Source organism: Oryctolagus cuniculus, chromosome 19, assembly GCF_051225735.1.
Source record: "Oryctolagus cuniculus isolate XC-2025 breed Fujian yellow rabbit chromosome 19, ASM5122573v1, whole genome shotgun sequence".
NCBI classification, from domain to species: Eukaryota; Metazoa; Chordata; class Mammalia; order Lagomorpha; family Leporidae; genus Oryctolagus; species Oryctolagus cuniculus.
In genome coordinates this window covers 43,363,404-43,380,557 of record NC_142885.1, presented here as the reverse complement: position 1 = coordinate 43,380,557, position 17,154 = coordinate 43,363,404, and the positions used below count along the sequence as shown (strand labels likewise).

General features: G+C 51.5%; 1 protein-coding gene and 1 long non-coding RNA gene across 4 annotated transcripts in view; one reads left to right on the top strand and one right to left on the bottom strand.

Moving 5' to 3' along the window:
* LOC127491461 (uncharacterized) overlaps positions 1 to 17,154 on the top strand; it is a 63,596-nt gene that overhangs the window by 7,905 nt on the left and 38,537 nt on the right. For all 3 annotated transcript variants that reach the window (XR_016225883.1, XR_016225881.1, XR_016225882.1), the window contains exon 2: positions 16,121 to 16,235. This is a non-coding gene — a long non-coding RNA (uncharacterized LOC127491461). The remainder of the gene's footprint in view (positions 1 to 16,120; positions 16,236 to 17,154) is intronic.
* On the bottom strand, positions 5,489 to 8,771 carry ZG16 (zymogen granule protein 16). Its single transcript, XM_070064880.2, has 3 exons — positions 7,287 to 8,771; positions 7,013 to 7,145; positions 5,489 to 5,889 (listed from the first exon to the last, which is right to left on the bottom strand). Exons 1-3 carry the CDS (start codon positions 7,339 to 7,341, stop codon positions 5,583 to 5,585), a joined length of 495 nt encoding a protein of 164 aa, XP_069920981.2. The 5' UTR covers positions 7,342 to 8,771; the 3' UTR covers positions 5,489 to 5,582.

Here is a 17,154-nt window from a genome sequence, read left to right as displayed (position 1 = left end):
CCTGGCGCCCATATGGGATGCCAGTGCCGCAGACTGAGGATTAACCAAGTGAGCCACGGCGCCGGCCCCCTGGCACATTTCTTAGTACTCACCAGGAAGTGAACTCACAACTTCGGTGAGTACCACAAGGACTTGATTTCAGTTTTATAGACAGAGAAGAGCTGGCCAGCTAGGCTAATCCTCTGCCTGCGGCGCCAGCACCCCAGGTTCTAGTCCCAGTTGGGGAATCAGATTCTGTCCCAGCTGCTCCTCTTCCAGTCCAGCTCTCTGCCGTGGCCCGAGAAAGCAGTGGAGGATGGCCCAAGTGCTTGGGTCCCTGCGCCTGCATGGGAGACCGGGAGGAAGCACCCGGCTCCTGGCTTTGGATCACGCCGGCCGTGGCGGCCATTAGGAGAGTGAACCAACAGAAGGAAGACCTTTCTCTCTGTCCCTCTCACTGTCTATAACTCTCTCTCTGTCTCTCTCACTGTCTAACTCTGCCTGTCCAAAAAATAAATAAATAAATAGAGAAGAGCTGAAGAAAGCAGAAACAAAAAACACCCTGGGGGGCCGTGGAGGACCGGTACTGTGGCATGGTGGGTAAAGCTGCCGCCTATGGTGTGAGCATCCCATGTGGGCTCCGGTTCGAGACCCAGCTGCTCCACCTCCGATCAGCTCTCTGCTATGGCCTGGGATAGCAGTAGAAGATGGCCCAGGTCCTTGGGCCCCTGCACCACTTGGGAGACCCGGAAGAAGCTCCTGGCTCCTGGCTCACAATGGCCAGAGCTGTGCCAATCAGGAGCCAGGAGCTTTTTGTGGGTCTCCCACGTGGGCCATCCTCCACTGCTTTCCCAGGCCATAACAGGGAGCTTGATCGGAGCTGGAGCAGCCGGGACTCACCAAGTGCCCATATGGGATGCCAGCACTGCAAGGCTTTACCCACTACGCCACAGTGCTGGCCCTTAGGTTCCCTTTCTGTAAGGGACTTCATTATGATGCCAATTGAAATTGGCCTGTTTGGGTTTTCATCCCCCTCCTGGTTTCTTAGAAGACCAGTTTCAGTTTGGTGATGATGACGTTTAGTATGAGTGACCCTGTTTTGATCTGGTGTCTCGGGACCCTGCGTGGGGACCTTAATCCAAAACATTGGCCTTCTGTGATTTAACGCAGAAACACCTTTATGTATGTGTATGTTTCTCTCTTGCTAGACTGTACAGCCATAACTCTATTTAACCTAACAAATAAGAGTTCAGCATTCCCTCAAGTTTTACTCTCACTGCCCCCCATGCAGAGTAACCTGTAACTTCACACATGTCAGTCTTCTTCCTGCCTTTCTCACTCTCCAGTTAGCTTCCTCGGTCTCCTCTCACCTGTTCCAGTCATTATCTCATCTTTCCAGAATCATCAGCTTCCTCCTTCCTCTCCATCACATTAACATTCTCCTCTCTCGTCTGTACAAAAAAAAGAAAGTTCTTCCTCACAGCCCCCACAGCTATGACTTACCAGCTTATTTTTGTCTTTCTAGAGAAAAACTTCTTGAAATACCAGCGCTGCTGTGTGACCTCACCTCCCATTCATTCCTTAGCAAATTGCAGTCTGCTTCAGCCAAATCCTGCAGGCCACTGAAGCTGTCCTTATGAAGATAATGAATGCACCGGTACACCAGGTTCTAGTCCCGGTTGGAGCGCTGGATTCTGTTCCGGTTGCTCCTCTTCCGGTCCAGCTCTCTGCTGTGGCCTGGGAAGGCAGTGGAGGATGGCCCAAGTGCTTGGGCCCGGCACCCGCATGGGAAGCAGGAGGAAGCACCTGGCTCCTGGCTTTGGATCGGCGCAGCGCCAGCTGGAGCAGCCATTTGGGGAGTGAACCAACAGAAAAAGAAGACCTTTCTCACTCTCTCTCTCTCTCACTCTCTAACTCTGCCATGTCCAAAAAAAAAAGATAATGAATGACCTCCTCACAGCCACCATGCAAGAAACGGAGATCTTTCCTTTTCTCCATTTCTCCTGGCCTTAGCCACTGCTTGGAATTTCTCTCTTGCCTTCTTCTTGCCTCCCATACCACTCCATTCTCTTGTTCTTTTTTTCTTTATTTATTGATTTGAGTGCAGACACAGAGAGAGATCTTCCGTCCATTGGTTCACTCCCCAGATGCCTACAACAGCTGGGGCTGGGCCAGCATAAAACCAGGAGCCAGGAGCTCCATCCAGGTGGGTAGCAGGAACTCAATCACTTGAGCCATTATCAGAGGCAGGGAGCTGGACCAGAAGGAGTGTAGCCAGGACTCCAACGGGCACTGCAGTATGGGATGCAGTGTGGTGCCTTAACCTGCTGTGCCACAACATTAACCTCCCTTCTATAGTTCTGTAACTGCCTCCTCTTTGTACCAACCACCACTGGTGTTTCCCAGTTCGCTTACTCCTGCCTTTCTCCTTTTCTATACCTGTTGCTTTCCTGAATGGTTTCTTCCACACCCAGCACATGAACTTCACTGTAGCACTTGAACTTCACTATTTATGTCCTAATGACCTCTGAGTCAGCTGTCCTTTGTAATCCTAGGGGTGAACCTGAAGGGCATTATGCTAAGGGAAATCAGGCACAGAGAGACAAATACATACCACATCCCACTTACGTGTAGAATCTAAGAAATACCAACTCAGAATTTGAGAGCAGGGTGGCCGTCAGCAGGGGCCAGAGTAATGACACAGTGGGCTAAGCGGCTTCCCGTATCAGAGGCTGATCTGAGTCCCAGCTGCTCCAGTTCTGATCCAGCTTCCTGCTGATGCACCTGGGGAAGCAGTGGAGGGTGGCCTAACTGCTTGGGTCCCTGCTACCCACGTGGGAGGCCTAGATGAGATTCTAGGCTCCTGATTACAGCCTGGACCAGCCCCAGCAATTGCAGCTGTATGGGATGTAAATCAGTGGATGGAAGATCTCTCCCTGTCTCTCCCTCTCACTGTCATTCTGCCTTTCAAATAAATAATCTTTACAAAAAAAAAAAAAAAAAAAAAAAAAAAACACAAAGTGGTAGTCATGAGAGGCTTGGCAGAACACTGGATGGAGAGAGGCAAGATGTTGATCAGAGCATACAAAGTTTCAGGTGAAAGGAAGAAGCAGCCTTTAGTGATCAATAGATCACATGGAATGGTGACTTTCATCAGAATTGCTAAAAGTAGATTGTAAATGTTTTCACCACAAATGAGTATGTAAGGCAATGGCTTTGTTATCAGCCTGACTTAATTCTTCCTCAGGTTCACACATGAGAACATGACTCTGCTGGGCTAAAGGGAGGCTGGGGAGACAACTCACGGCCTCGGATTTTGTTTTTTGTTGTTGTTTTCGTAGGTATTCTGGAATATGCGATGCTGGATGTACAAACCTTATAAATATACTAAAAATCACTTTCACACTTGAAAAGGGTAAGATCTATGATATTTATAGCTCAAAAAGAATTCCAATGGCATAATATTCTGTGATGGAATTTGTGGTGGAATGAGAAGGCCATGCCAAGATGGCCACAGGCAACGGAAACTGCCTGGCAACAGGCTGTGATTGGTTAGGGCATAGACCACCCCTTGACCAGATTGGCTGCCTTAGGCTCTATAAGCTGCTATACCAACTGAAATAAATGAGTCTTCCAGCTGCTCGCATCTGGCCTGCTTTCACCCACACCTGAGGTCTGTGTGGTGACTCCACACCTCTTGCCCCCACCACCATCCTCCTCTCAGAATGGATCCACAGCAACATCTGGCACCCAAGGAATTGTTATAAAAACGTGCTAGTGGTGGGCTTATTTTCATAGGCATTGGGTTTTTGTTTTTGTTTTTTTTTTTTTACAAAATTACATGTCTGTAACTTCTCTTTGTCTCACTGGGAGAAATATGATTTTGACATTGCCCGTGACACAAAGAAATGTATGGGAAGCAATATGTTACTACCACCGAAACCAAAAACTGCCAGTATTTTAGAGTCCTCGAAATTCTTCCCAAAGCCACTTCGTGTCCTCACTGACTCTATCCAGCCATCCTAATGCTTCCCCTGAATTCTAACTAACCCCTTGTACTTGGGGCAATCAAAGATGAAAATGTCTCTACTTTGGCTTTACTTTTGTAAAAAATTTATATTCATGCTCTATGAAAGGCAGACAGAGATGTCCCATCCATTGGTTCACTCCCTAAATGCCCACGACAGGCAGGCTGGGCCAGACTGAAGCCAGGAGCCCAGAACTCAATGCAGGCCTCCCACATGGTTGGCATTAATAGGAAGCTGGAATCAAAGGTGGAGCCAGGCTGTGGAGTAGTGGGTAAAGCTGCCGCCTGCAGTGCTGGCATTCTGTATGGGCGCTGGTTGGAGTCCCGGCTACTCCACTTGTGATCCAGCTCTCTGCTATGGCCTGGGAAAGCAGTAGAAGATGCTCCAAGTCCTTGGGTCCCTGTATTCATGTGGGAGACCCAGAAGAAGCTCCTGGCTCCTGGCTCCTGGCTTCAGATTGGCCCAGCTCTGGCCGTTGTAGCCATCTGGGAGTGAACCAGCAGATGGAAGACCTCTCTCTCTCTCTCTCTCTCTGTGCCTCTGCCACTGCTTCTGCCTCTCTGTAACTCTCAAATAAATACATTTTTTGAAAAAGTCTTAAGAAACAAAAGTAGAGCCAGGCCTTGATCCCAGGCACTCAGATATGGGACACAGCCCCTGGTGGCAACTTAACCACCATACTAAGTGCCTATCCCCAGAATTTCCACTTTGGCTGTGGTGTTGGCCAAGTTCACACTGTTGAAATGCTGGGTCCCTAAGGAAAGACTGTCAATTTTTAATTCTGTTTGTTAGAGAGGTGGGAGTGGGGGCAGAAGCTGGAGGAGAACTCAACCGGCGCTCCCGTGTGGGTGGCACTTGAAATGTGCCTGCTGCCTCCCAGGAGCCATGTCAGCATGAAGTGGAGTCAGGAATGAAACCCACTCGCTCTAATACGGGACATGGGTGTGTCTTAGCCACGGGCTTCTCATCTGCCTGAGCGCCAGTTCCGAGAGGGCTAAGCAAGAGCACCAGGTTAGGGGTAAAGACGAGGAAGAACTGGCCTGGGGAATGGCGTGGAGTCCTTAAGCAAAAACTTGGGCGAAACTTCAGCAGGGAGATCGGATCTGGGACAGATGGGAGGACAGAGGTGCAGGCCACCCACCTGCAGCTGAGCTCCAGGGAGAGGGGACAGCCCTTGGTCAGAGAAGCCAGCCCCTTCTCAGGGGGGAGGGCGCCAGAGAGGCACACCTGGGGCTCGGCGGTGTGCCCCCGCTGAGCCTTCCCTTCAGAACTCCTGTTTGGACAGACATTCTCATGAGCTAACCCCGAAAAGAGTTGGTACAAACCAGCGTCTCCTCTCCTTGTGATGTACGGAAGAGCCCAGGATTCTCAACACCTGTCTCCCTCGTGCTCCCACTCTTAGCAGCAGGTAGCCAGAGCTGAGATTCACACCGCCCTCCAAGAGTGGGTCCCGCCTGCACACACCCACATGCACACCAGCTTTAGCCATGTCCTTTTATTGAGCCATTTGTATGGGAATAGTGATCAGGGAGTTGTCACACCCCACCACGGGGCCCTGCCACGGAGGAGGTGGGCTCAGCAGTTTCTGGGGTAGTTGTCCCAGTGCAGGCCAATGGCGTTGATGAATAAGCCAGCTCGGCCACTGATGAATCGGAGCACGGTGTTTGGGTGCAAGGGGACAGCGTTGAAGCTCGTGCCTGTGTCTTTCCCAAAGGACAAGTAGCGACCCTTGTCGGTCACAAAGACCAGCTTCCTCAGATAGTACTTGTACTTCCCAGACACCTGGATCACCGACTCCCCTGGGTGCAGAAAGATCTCCTCCAGGTCTCCCAGCTTGCCACCCACGTAGTCGCTCCACACCTTGCCATAGCGCACCTGGAGACTGGGGACGGGTGGGAGGGCAGGAACGGGGACACTGATTAGGTCATCAGAGTTCAGGACCGTTTGGCCTGCACGTGGAGTCCTCCAAACTGGACACTAGCATGAGCAGTCCCTGCTAGTTCCCCCAAAAGTGTAGGCTGGGTGAGCCCTGGAGGACCACACAAAGAACTTCAGCTCCTGGCTTGGCTGACAGCAGGTGCAGAGAAGGAAGGCAGCTTGCCCAGAGTCGCCCACACACAGCACATGGCAGGCCTTGAATTTGGAGTCCAGCCTCCTACGATGCCCCTCCCACATCCCGCACTTGTGGAAGCAAAGGGATTTTCTAACAGCTGAGTGGCTCCCTTGTGGGAGAGGGAAGAGGCTTGTGTGCTGTCCCAGTAGGCAGATCCAGGATCAGCGGACACACTTTGGCTCTGCACATGTTAGAAAATTTTTTTTTCACAAGCACAGTGTACAGTGATTAGAGAGACAAAGAGAACGGTCTTCCTTTTCCGTTGGTTCACCCTCCAGTGGCCAGTACACCCGGTTCGCTGCGGCGGGCAAACCGCACTGATCCGAAGCCAGGAGCCCGGTGCTTCCTCTGGTCTCCCATGCGGGAGCAGGACCCAAGGACTTGGGCCATCCTCCACTGCACTGTCGTGCCAAGGCAGAGAGCTGAACTGGAAGAGGAGCAACCGGGACAGAATCCGACACCCAAAATGGGACTAGAACCTGGTGTCCCGGCGCCGCTTGAGGAGATTAGCCTCTTGAGCAGGGGTGCTGGCCTGTATGTGATAGAAATTTCCAATTGGCATTCGAGTGGGGATTGCTCAAGAGAGGCGTTGAGCAAAGTTGCAGGGCACCCAGCAGGGATATTGGAAAGAAACTTTAAACCGCAGAAGGTGGGGTGGGCTGGGCTGGTCGACTTCCAGGCCCCTGAGAGTTAGTGGTTATTAACAATTTGCCACCATCAGGCACGTTCGGGAAAGGAGGAGTTCAAAGGGCACAGATCTAGAAGCCGAGTCCTCTCACAGTATCCCCATATCCTGCCTCACTAGGGACCAACAGGTTGAGCCACAGGTGGTCCAGAGTGAAAGAGCACTTCCTGAGTTCTAAGACCTTGGAGGAACACAGAAGAGCCTTACCCCACGATATAGAGGCTGTTGACCCGGACACGGATGGCTGTGATGGGCCCTTCCAGCTGGTGGCCGGAGTGGGAGAATCGCTCTCCTCCTCCACTTCCGTACTCGCCATTGTAGGAGGAGGACCTGGCCTGGACTGCAGTGGAAAGAAAGGGGGGCTTGGAGGCAAGGACCTCCCAGTTCCCACCGCTCAGGGTCAGCCCTGCAAGCCTTGGCTACCAGCCAAGCAGGGGACCCTTCCCGCCACCCGCCACCAGAGTCCCAGCGGCTCACTTACTGGCACTGGCAGAGGCCGAGGCACAGAGAAGGCCCAGGAGCATGAAGGTCCACATCGCCAGGCTGCAGGGGGAAAGAAGAGAGCAGAGGGGGAGGTTTCCCCCTTTCCCTCTGGCCTCCGGGTGGCCTGACCCTTCAGCTCCCACCTAGCCAGACCCAGGCTCAAGGTGCACAGCACTGTCCACAGCCTGCAGTGCATCCTCCAGACCTGATGTTCCAGGGGCCAACTGTCTCTGGCCCGCCCTTGGTCTGGCTGTAGCCACGCCCTCCTTTTCCCCTCCAAGCAGAAGGTCAGCGCTCACTCTGTGTCTCCTGACACAGCCAGGACGGGGACTTTCTGAATTAGGACTGGAGGATAGGCCTCAGCCTGGAGACGGCTGAATTTCCTGTACCCAGCATCAGAGCCAACACTGACAAGCTGGCCGCTGGAGTGCAGTAGGTGAGTCCTCCGCCCCTGGAGCCACCATCCCATATGGGCACCGGTTCAAGTCCCGTCTGCTCCACTTCCGATCCAGCTCTCTGCTAGTGCCCTGGGAAGGCGGTGGAAGATGGCCCAAGCACTTGGGACTCTACACCCCCTTGGGAGACTAGGAAGAAGCTCAAGCTCCTGGCTTCGGATCGACCCGACTCTGGCCATTGTGGCCATGTGGGGGAGTGAACCAGCAGATGGGATCTTTGTCACGATTCTTTGTCCACCGACACACGCCTGGCCTTTCCCAGTCACCTGAGTGTCCCAGGTTCCTAGTCCTTCAACTGACAGCTGACACATCTCTGCACCCAAGATAGCTTCAACCCAGGTGCCCACTTCACTAACACTCCCTGCCACTCAATCCAGGCATCCCCTTCCCCAGACCAGATCAGATCTGAATCCCCACCCCCTCAAAGGCAGACCCAGGAATCCCTAACACCTCTCACCTGGGAGCTTCAGGTGCAAGGTAACCCCTAAGAACCTTCCAGAACTTTTATACCAGCTCCAAGCCCTCCCTCCTGCTCTTTATCAAGGGAACCTCACCTCCTGAGCAAACAAGGTCAACCTCTTGCGATCAGGTGTTGGGCAGGGTCTGTCCCTCCCGGAAAGCTTAGGGATGACAAGGTGGGGTCCGCTCGGCTGAGTGCCAGAGCCCAGGAGGGCATGACAGCTTGAGACATGGTCACCACAGCTTTCGATTAACTTATTTTATTTATTCAGTGTGGCAAGGGAGAGAGAGAGAGAGAGAGAAGGATAAGTCTTCATCCACTGCTTCACTCCCCACATGGTCACAATGGCCAGAACTGAGCTGATCTGATGGATCGCTATGGAAGTTCCCCTATCTGGGGAGTGAACCCTCACATGGAAGACCTCTCTCTCTCTCTCTCTCTCTCTCTCACTCACTCTGCCTCTTCTTCTCTGTCTGTGTAAATCTGACCTTCAAATAAATAAATAAATCTTAAAAAAAGAATTTTTCCCTCTCTTTTCTGATATTTTGATACAAAAAAAAAAAAAAAAAAAGAAAAAAAAGACTGAAAAACAACCAGGCAGTAAAGTTAAAGAATGGTATGGCAAACACCCGTACAACCATATACCACTTTATGGATTCTATCACATCATGGGGACTATCTTGTACCTTAGCAAGTCTAGCCAGCCAGCCAGCCTCAACCTGCCAGCCCCTTCTCAAACCATCTGTCTCTGAGAAGGGTGACTTGGGCTGCAAGTTGCCCCCCTCCCAAGAGATGTCCTTCCAGGGAGCATGAGGCAAGCTGAGGCGCTGAGGGGGTGCAGGTGCTCCTTGGGGCAGGGTGGGGCTGGGCCCTGCCCCTGACTTTCAGACACCATGGCAGAAAGGTCCTGGAGCTGTTGCCCACCCTCGGGTCTGAGACTTCAGAGTGGGTGTCAGACTCATTCTGCCCCGCGAGGGTGGATCTTTCGGCCACCTCAAGCCCCGAGTTCTATTGTCTGGCGTCTCCAGGACTGGCCCCTGTGACCCCTCTGAGTCAGCAGGTCTTCCAGAAGACAGAAGCATGGAGGCCAGGGAGGGGCTGGAGTAAGTAGCATCTCTTATCAGTTTCTCCAGACCTGTAGCTTAGAGCATCCCACCCCACCCTCCCGCTGGCTCACCATCTGGCACTGGGGGCTCAGCCCAGATGGCAAAGGGAGTCCCGCCCTCCAGAGCCGGAAGTAGGGCGGCACACTTCCTGGAGCACAGGTGCACCCAGGCCAGGAACGCCAAGGTGTCTCCTCTCTTCTCGGCCTTCAGGTAACCTTTGACGGAACTGTCACCTCACCCAGCCACTTGGCTTGGCCATGTCCCTTGTCCTCTGTCTGCCTTTCTCTGCTGATTCTCTCCCTTGATACCTGCAGGAAACGCCCAGGACCCTTAAGACAGAGGCCCTGAAGGGGTCCCAGGGCCCGCCCCGTCCTTTCCAGGAGTCCACATTTGCCCTATGTAGTGACTGAAGCACCAGCGCAGAGCGGGAAGGCGGTGGAACACCATGCTCCACCTGTCGATCTGTTCACAGTGGTATTTGTAACACTATTTGTTTAGGGGCCAGTGTTGTGGTGTTGTGGGTAAAGCTGCTGGCGACAATGCCAGCACCCCGTGTATGGGCACCAGTTCGTGTCCCGGCTGCTCCACTTCCAACCCAGCTCCTTACTAATGCGCCTGGGAAGGCAGCAGAAGATGGCCCAAGTGCTTGGACCCCAGCTCCCATGTGGGAGACCCGGATGAAGCTCCTGGATCCTGGCTTTGGCCTGGTCCAGCCCTGTCCATTGTGACCATCTGGGAAGTGAAGCCAGGAATGGAAGATCTTTCTCTCTTTTCTCTCTGCCACTCTTTCAAATAATACATAAATATATTTTTTAATGGCCACCACATTGAGGATGGGACAGCCCAAAGCCAGGAGCCAGGCTTCTCTCTTAGGGTCTTGGACATGGGTGACAGGGTCCCAAATATTTGTTCCCTTGTCTGCTACCTTCCGAGGCGTGTTCGAGGGAATTAGATGGGAAGCAGGTAGCTAGGACTCGAACCAGCACTTCAACTTACAGGATGCACTGCTAGAATCCAAAAGTTCTACTTTTGAAATTTATGTTTATTAAAAAAGCTTTCTATAAAAAATAATAAAAAGTAAAAATGAAATAAGTTATAGGATTCTGGTGTAGCAGGTAGGCAGTTTAACCCGCTGTGCCACAATGCCGGTCCTCTCTTTGGCAATTTAAAAACGTGTTTATCATTTTCTTCTCCTTGAAAGGTAGAGTGACAGGGAGAGAGAGAGAGATGGGGATCTTCCATCCACGGTTTCGCTCTCCACGTGCCCACACAGCCAGGCCTAGGCCAGGCTGAAGCCACAAGCCAGGGACTCTATCTGGGGCTCCCACATGAGCAGCAGGGCCAGGGCACTTGTGCATCATATGCTGCCTCCCAGGATGCATTAGGGGAGCTGGATTGGAATTGGAGCAGCTGGGAGTCCAACCGGGAACTCTGATGTGGGATGCAGGCATCCCAAGCGGTGGCTTAATCCATTGCCCTGAACCCCTGCCCCCTGTTTTCCATTTCACCCAGGGGCCGGGCCTACTGCCCCTTAAAATGTCAAGGACGTTGCCTTAAACTTCACCCAGCCCCAGTGCTACAGGCTATGGAAGTCCAAAGGTCTTCTGCCTTTTCAGCTTTTTGCTTGGCAAAGCAGCTGTATGCAGGAGCCAGTGCCATGCTAGCCTGTTTCCAAGCTCCTCCAATGAGAACTTGCCCAACCTGCATCTCCACACACCAGCTGTCTGCTACGTCATGTATAAAATGCCCCCTGCACCCCCACACCATGGGGGAAGCAGCTTGGAACTGTCACATGCTCCTGCCTCCTTTGAGCCAATGACACAGCTCCTCTCTCAAAGGATCAGCAACACAGGTTGTGTTTTGACCAAGAGGGCAGTGGAGCTACCTAGCTCAGAGCAACCTGAACTTGTCATGTGTGACAAGGAGTTCCAGGGAGTTCTTCTCAGGACTTTGCAAAAGTGACAGCAGAACTGGGAGGCCATGGCTTCCATGTCACTGGGTCCCTGCTCTCTCCTCCCCTCCTGTGTGGCCATGCAAGCGACAAAGCAGCCTTTGCCCTCTTTTCGAGTCTTGGTGCAAATCCAGACCCCATGGTGGGACTGAGCCTCCTTCACCTGTCAAAGACTAAATACAACAAGTTTAATCGAAAAGATGCTAACTGGCTTTTGTCTGTGATTCTAGAATCAGGCTGAACACTTTCGTGTATAAAATAGGACAGGTGTTCCTGTGGACCCCCTCCTATGCCCCTTTCCTTGTCCTTGTCCTTGGTCTAAGTCACCCTAGGTTAGGAACACACCTCTCAGAAACGTAACACCACTTCTCAGCTCCTCCTTTTACTGTCAGTTCACCCGGCGAATTCCCATAAGGGACTGATCATTCCAGAAATCGGAACCAAGACATCTTTTCTCAAAAAGAGAGGTGACGCTCTGGAGACACCGTTGGGCATACGGCCTTGACCTAATGAATCAAGGAAGTCCCCCAGTAAGCAGAGGACAAACATAGTGAGTCTGTGAGTGATAAGAGCCTGTCACTTGAAGCTGCTGCCTCACAGGCAACAGTTGGTGACTTAGGGAGAGAGAGCTCCAACAGTGAAAACGACAATGTAGCAAACAATGCAGAAATCCCTAGACAACCACCCCCAAATATCCGTGGGATGAACTTAGACAACCTCGAGGCAATAACCCATTGAAGATCATCCCATCCACACCCAGTGAGGTTTCTCACACTTGTAGCAGTCCCCAGGTACCCCAGGCTCTCAGAGCAGCTACTAGACCCCATCCCACCTGCATGTTTGCCGTTAACTCGAAGTGAACACAGAATTCATGTCCTGAATTCCAACGCCTGTAAAAAGGCTTCTGCTAACCTAGTGCCGAGGATATGCTTGTGTCTTTCCAGAGCATGCGGGACAGCCCATTTGGGTACCAGCCAGAAACATCAAGCCTACAACTCTCAGCCAACCAGAACCAGCTGAACAAGACTGAGAGTCTGCCTTGTTAGCGGATGCACCTGCCCTATCATCCAACCCTGAGAAAGTGCCCATAGCCACATCTGCTACTGCTTTATACCCCACTAGCTCTGGTCAGCCACTCAAACGGCCCACAGCCTGTGTGCAGTCACGCCATTCCTGATTACCATTGTTCTTCATTCCTATCCCTATCTGAGCAAGCACTCCTGTGGCCTCTGGTTTTAAGCACTGGTTAGTCAACGATGGGTACGATCCTCTGGGAGACAACCTAAGATAGGCACAGCCACGTGCGGAGACCACATGGAAACGGGGTCAGCAATGGTATGGCCAAGAATCATGCCTCCCGTTGCTCAAAAATAAACAAAAAGGAAGAAATGTGGTGGAAAGAGAAGGTCATGCCAAGATGGCCACTGACAACAGAAACTGCCTGGCAACAGGCTATGATTGGATGGCTTCGGGAAACAACATGACAATGGATCCTGACTAACAACAGGCTGTGATTGGATGGCTTCAGAAACTGCCTAGCAACAGGCTGTGATTGGTTAGGGCATAGACCGCCCCTTGACACGATTGACTGCTTTGGCTATTTAAGCTGCTCTACCAACTGAAGTAAACGAGTCTGTGGGCTGCTCACCTCTGGCTTGCTTTCACCTGACACCTGGGGTCTGTGTGGTGACTCCATGCCTCTTCCACTACCACACTCCTACTCTCAAAATGAATCCACCGCAATATCACAGTCCCCAGAGCTATGACTACCAGCTCATTTTTGTATTCCTAGAGACACACTTCTTGAAATAGCCCTCACCTCTGGGAATCCTCACCTCCCATTCATTCCTTAGCAAATTGCAGTCTGCTTCAGCCAGTTCCTACAGGCCACTGAAGCTATGCTTGTCAAGATAATGAATGACCTCCTCACGGCCACCATGGAAGAAACGGAGATCTTTCTTTTTCTCCATTTCTCCTGGCCTTAGCCACTGCTTGGAATTTCTCTCTTGCCTTCTCCTTGCCTCCCATACCACTCCATTCTCTTGTTCTTTTTTTCTTTATTTATTGATTTGAATGCAGACAGATAGGAGAGATCTTCCGTCCATTGGTTCACTCCCCAGATGCCTACAACAGCTGGGGCTGGGCCTGCATAAAGCCAGGAGCCAGGAGCTCCATCCAGGTGGGTAGCAGGAACTCAATCACTTGAGCCATTATCAGAGGCAGGGAGCTGGACCAGAAGGAGTGTAGCCAGGTCTCCAACGGGCACTCCAGTATGGGATGCAGTGTGGTGTCTTAACCTGCTGTGCCACATTAACCTCCCTTCTATAGTTCTGTAACTGCCTCCTCTTTGTACCAACCAACACTGGTGTTTCCCAGTTTGCTTACTCCTGCCTTTCTCCTTTTCTATACCTGTTGCTTTCCTGAATGGCTTCTTCCACACCCAGCACATGAACTTCACTGTAGCACTTGAACTTCACTATTTATGTGCTGATGACCTATGAGTCAGCTGCATTCCCAAACCCTGTCCTTTGTAAATCTAGGGGTGAACCTGAAGGGCATTATGCTAAGGGAAATCAGGCACAGAGAGACAAATACATACCATATCCCACTTACGTGTAGAATCTAAGAAATACCAACTCAGAATTTGAGAGCAGGGTGGCCGTCAGCAGGGGCCAGAGTAATGACACAGTGGGCTAAGCGGTTTCCCGTATCAGAGGCTGATCTGAGTCCCAGCTGCTCCAGTTCTGATCCAGCTTCCTGCTGATGCACCTGGGGAAGCAGTGGAGGGTGGCCTAACTGCTTGGGTCCCTGCTACCCACGTGGGAGGCCTAGATGAGATTCTAGGCTCCTGATTACAGCCTGGACCAGCCCCAGCAATTGCAGCTGTATGGGATGTAAATCAGTGGATGGAAGATCTCTCTCTGTCTCTCCCTCTCTCTGTCATTCTGCCTTTCAAATAAATAATCTTTACAAAAAAAAAAAAAACACAAAAAAACAAACAAAGTTGTAGTCATGAGAGGCTTGGCAGAACACTGGATGGAGAGAGGCAAGATGTTGATCAGAGCATACAAAGTTTCAGGTGAAAGGAAGAAGCAGCCTTTAGTGATCAATAGATCACATGGAATGGTGACTTTCATCAGAATTGCTAAAAGTAGATCGTAAATGTTTTCACCACAAATGAGTATGTAAGGCAATGGCTTTGTTATCAGCCTGACTTAATTCTTCCTCAGGTTCACACATGAGAACATGACTCTGCTGGGCTAAAGGGAGGCTGGGGAGAGAACTCATGGCCTCGTGTATTTTTGTTTGTTTGTTTGTTTGTTGGTTTGTTTTACTTAGGTATTCTGGAATATGCGATGCTGGATGTACAAACCTTATAAATATACTAAAAATCACTTGCACACTTGAAAAGGGTAAGATCTATGATATTTATAGCTCAAAAAGAATTCCAATGGCATAATATTCTGTGATGGAATTTGTGGTGGAATGAGAAGGCCATGCCAAGATGGCCACAGGCAACGGAAACTGCCTGGCAACACGCTGTGATTGGATGGCTTTGGAAACTGCCTGGCAACAGGCTGTGATTGGTTAGGGCATAGACCACCCCTTGACCAGATTGGCTGCCTTGGCTCTATAAGCTTCTCTACCAACTGAAATAAATGAGTCTTCCAGCTGCTCGCATCTGGCCTGCTTTCACCCACACCTGAGGTCTGTGTGGTGACTCCACGCCTCTTGCCCCCACCACCATCCTCCTCTCAGAATGGATCCACAGCAACATCTGGCACCCAAGGAATTGTTATAAAAACATGCTAGTTGTGGGCTTCTTTTTATAGTGCTTGGGGTTTTTAAAATTTTTTCTAACAAAATTACGTGTCTATAGCTTCTCTTTGTCTATTTGGGAAGAATTATGTCTTTGACATTCCCTATGACACAAAGAAATCTATGGGAAGCAATATGTTACTGCCCACCACTACCACCAAAACCAAAAACTGCCAGTATTTTAGAGTCCTGGAAATTCTTCCCAAAGCCACTTTGTGTCCTCACTGACTCTATCCAGCCATCCTAATGCTTCCCCTGAATTCTAACTAACCCCTTGTACTTGGGGCAATCAAAGATGAAAATGTCTCTAATGGCTTAATGTTTGTAAAAAAAAAAAAAAATCTATTTTCATGCTCTATGAAAGGCAGACAGAGATGTCCCATCCATTGGTTCACTCCCTAAATGCCCGCGGCAGGCAGGCTGGGCCAGACTGAAGCCAGGAGCCCAGAACTCAATGCAGGCCTCCCACTTGGTTGGCATTAACAGGAAGCTGGACTCAAAAGTTTAGCCAGGCTGTGGAGTAGTGGGTAAAGCTGCAGCCTGCAGCACCGGCATTTTGTATGGGCACCGGTTGGAGTCCCGGCTGCTCCACTTGTGATCCAGCTCTCTGCTATGGCCTGGGAAAGCAGTAGAAGATGCTCCAAGTCATTGGGTCCCTGTATCCACGTGGGAGACCCAGAAGAAGCTCCTTTCTCCTGGCTTCAGATCGGCCCAGGTCCGGCCATTGCAGTCATCTGGGAGTGAACCAGCAGATGGAAGACATCTTTCTCTCTCTCTCACTCTCTGCCTCTGCCTCTCTGTAACTCTCAGATAAATACATTTTTTGAAAAAGTCTTAAAAAACGAAAGTAGAGCCAGGCCTTGAACTCAGGAACTCAGATATGGGACGCAGCCCCTAGTGGCAACTTAACCACCATATTAAGTGCCTGCCCCAGAATTTCCACTTGGCTGTGCTGTTGGCCAAGTTCACACTGTTGAAATGGTGGGTCCCAAGGAAAGACTCACCGATTTTTTTTTTTAATTCTATTTTTTATTTTGACAGGCACAGTGGACAGTGAGGGAGTGAGACAGAGAAAGGTCTTCCTTCGCCATTGGTTCACCCTCAAATGGCAGCCGAGGCCGGGGCGCTACAGCCAGCGCACTGCACTGATCTGAAGGTAGGAGTCGGTTGCTTCCCCTGGTCTCCCATGGAGTGCAGGGCCCAAGGTCTTGGATCATCCTCCACTGCACTCCCTGGCCACAGAAGAGAGCTGGCCTGGAAGAGGGGCAACCGGTATAGAATCCGGCGCCCCGACCGGGACTAGAACTCGGTGTGCCGGCGCCATAAGCGGAGCATTTGCCTATTGAGCGACGGCACCGTCCTCGTTTTTATTTTCTGTTTGTTAGAGAGGTGGGAGTGGGGGCAGAAGCTGGAGGAGAACTCAACCGGCGCTCCCGTGTAGGTGGCACTTGAACCATCCTGAACCGTCCCTGCTGCCTCCCAGGAGCCACGTCAGCAGGAAGGTGGAGTCAGGAATGAAACCCACTCGCTCTAATACGGGACATGGGTGTGTCTCAGCCACGGGCTTCTCATCTGCCTGAGCGCCAGTTCCGAGAGGGCTAAGCAAGAGCACCAGGTTAGGGGTAAAGACGAGGAAGAACTGGCCTGGGGAATGGGGTGGAGTCCTTAAGCACAAACTTGGGCGAAACTTCAGCAGGGAGATCGGATCTGGGACAGATGGGAGGACAGAGGTGCAGGCCACCCACCTGCAGCTGAGCTCCAGGGAGAGGGGCAGCCTTGGGTCAGAGAAGCCAGCCCCTTCTCAGGGGGGAGGGCGCCAGAGAGGCACACCTGGGGCTCGGCGGTGTGCCCCCGCTGAGCCTTCCCTTCAGAACTCCTGTTTGGACAGACATTCTCAAGAGCTAACCCCGAAAAGAGTTGGTACAAACCAGCGTCTCCTCTCCTTGCGACGTACGGAAGAGCCCAGGATTCTCAACACCTGTCTCCCTCGTGCTCCCACTCTTAGCAGCAGGTAGCCAGAGCTGAGAGTCACACCGCCCTCCAAGAGTGGGTCCCGCCTGCACACACCCACATGC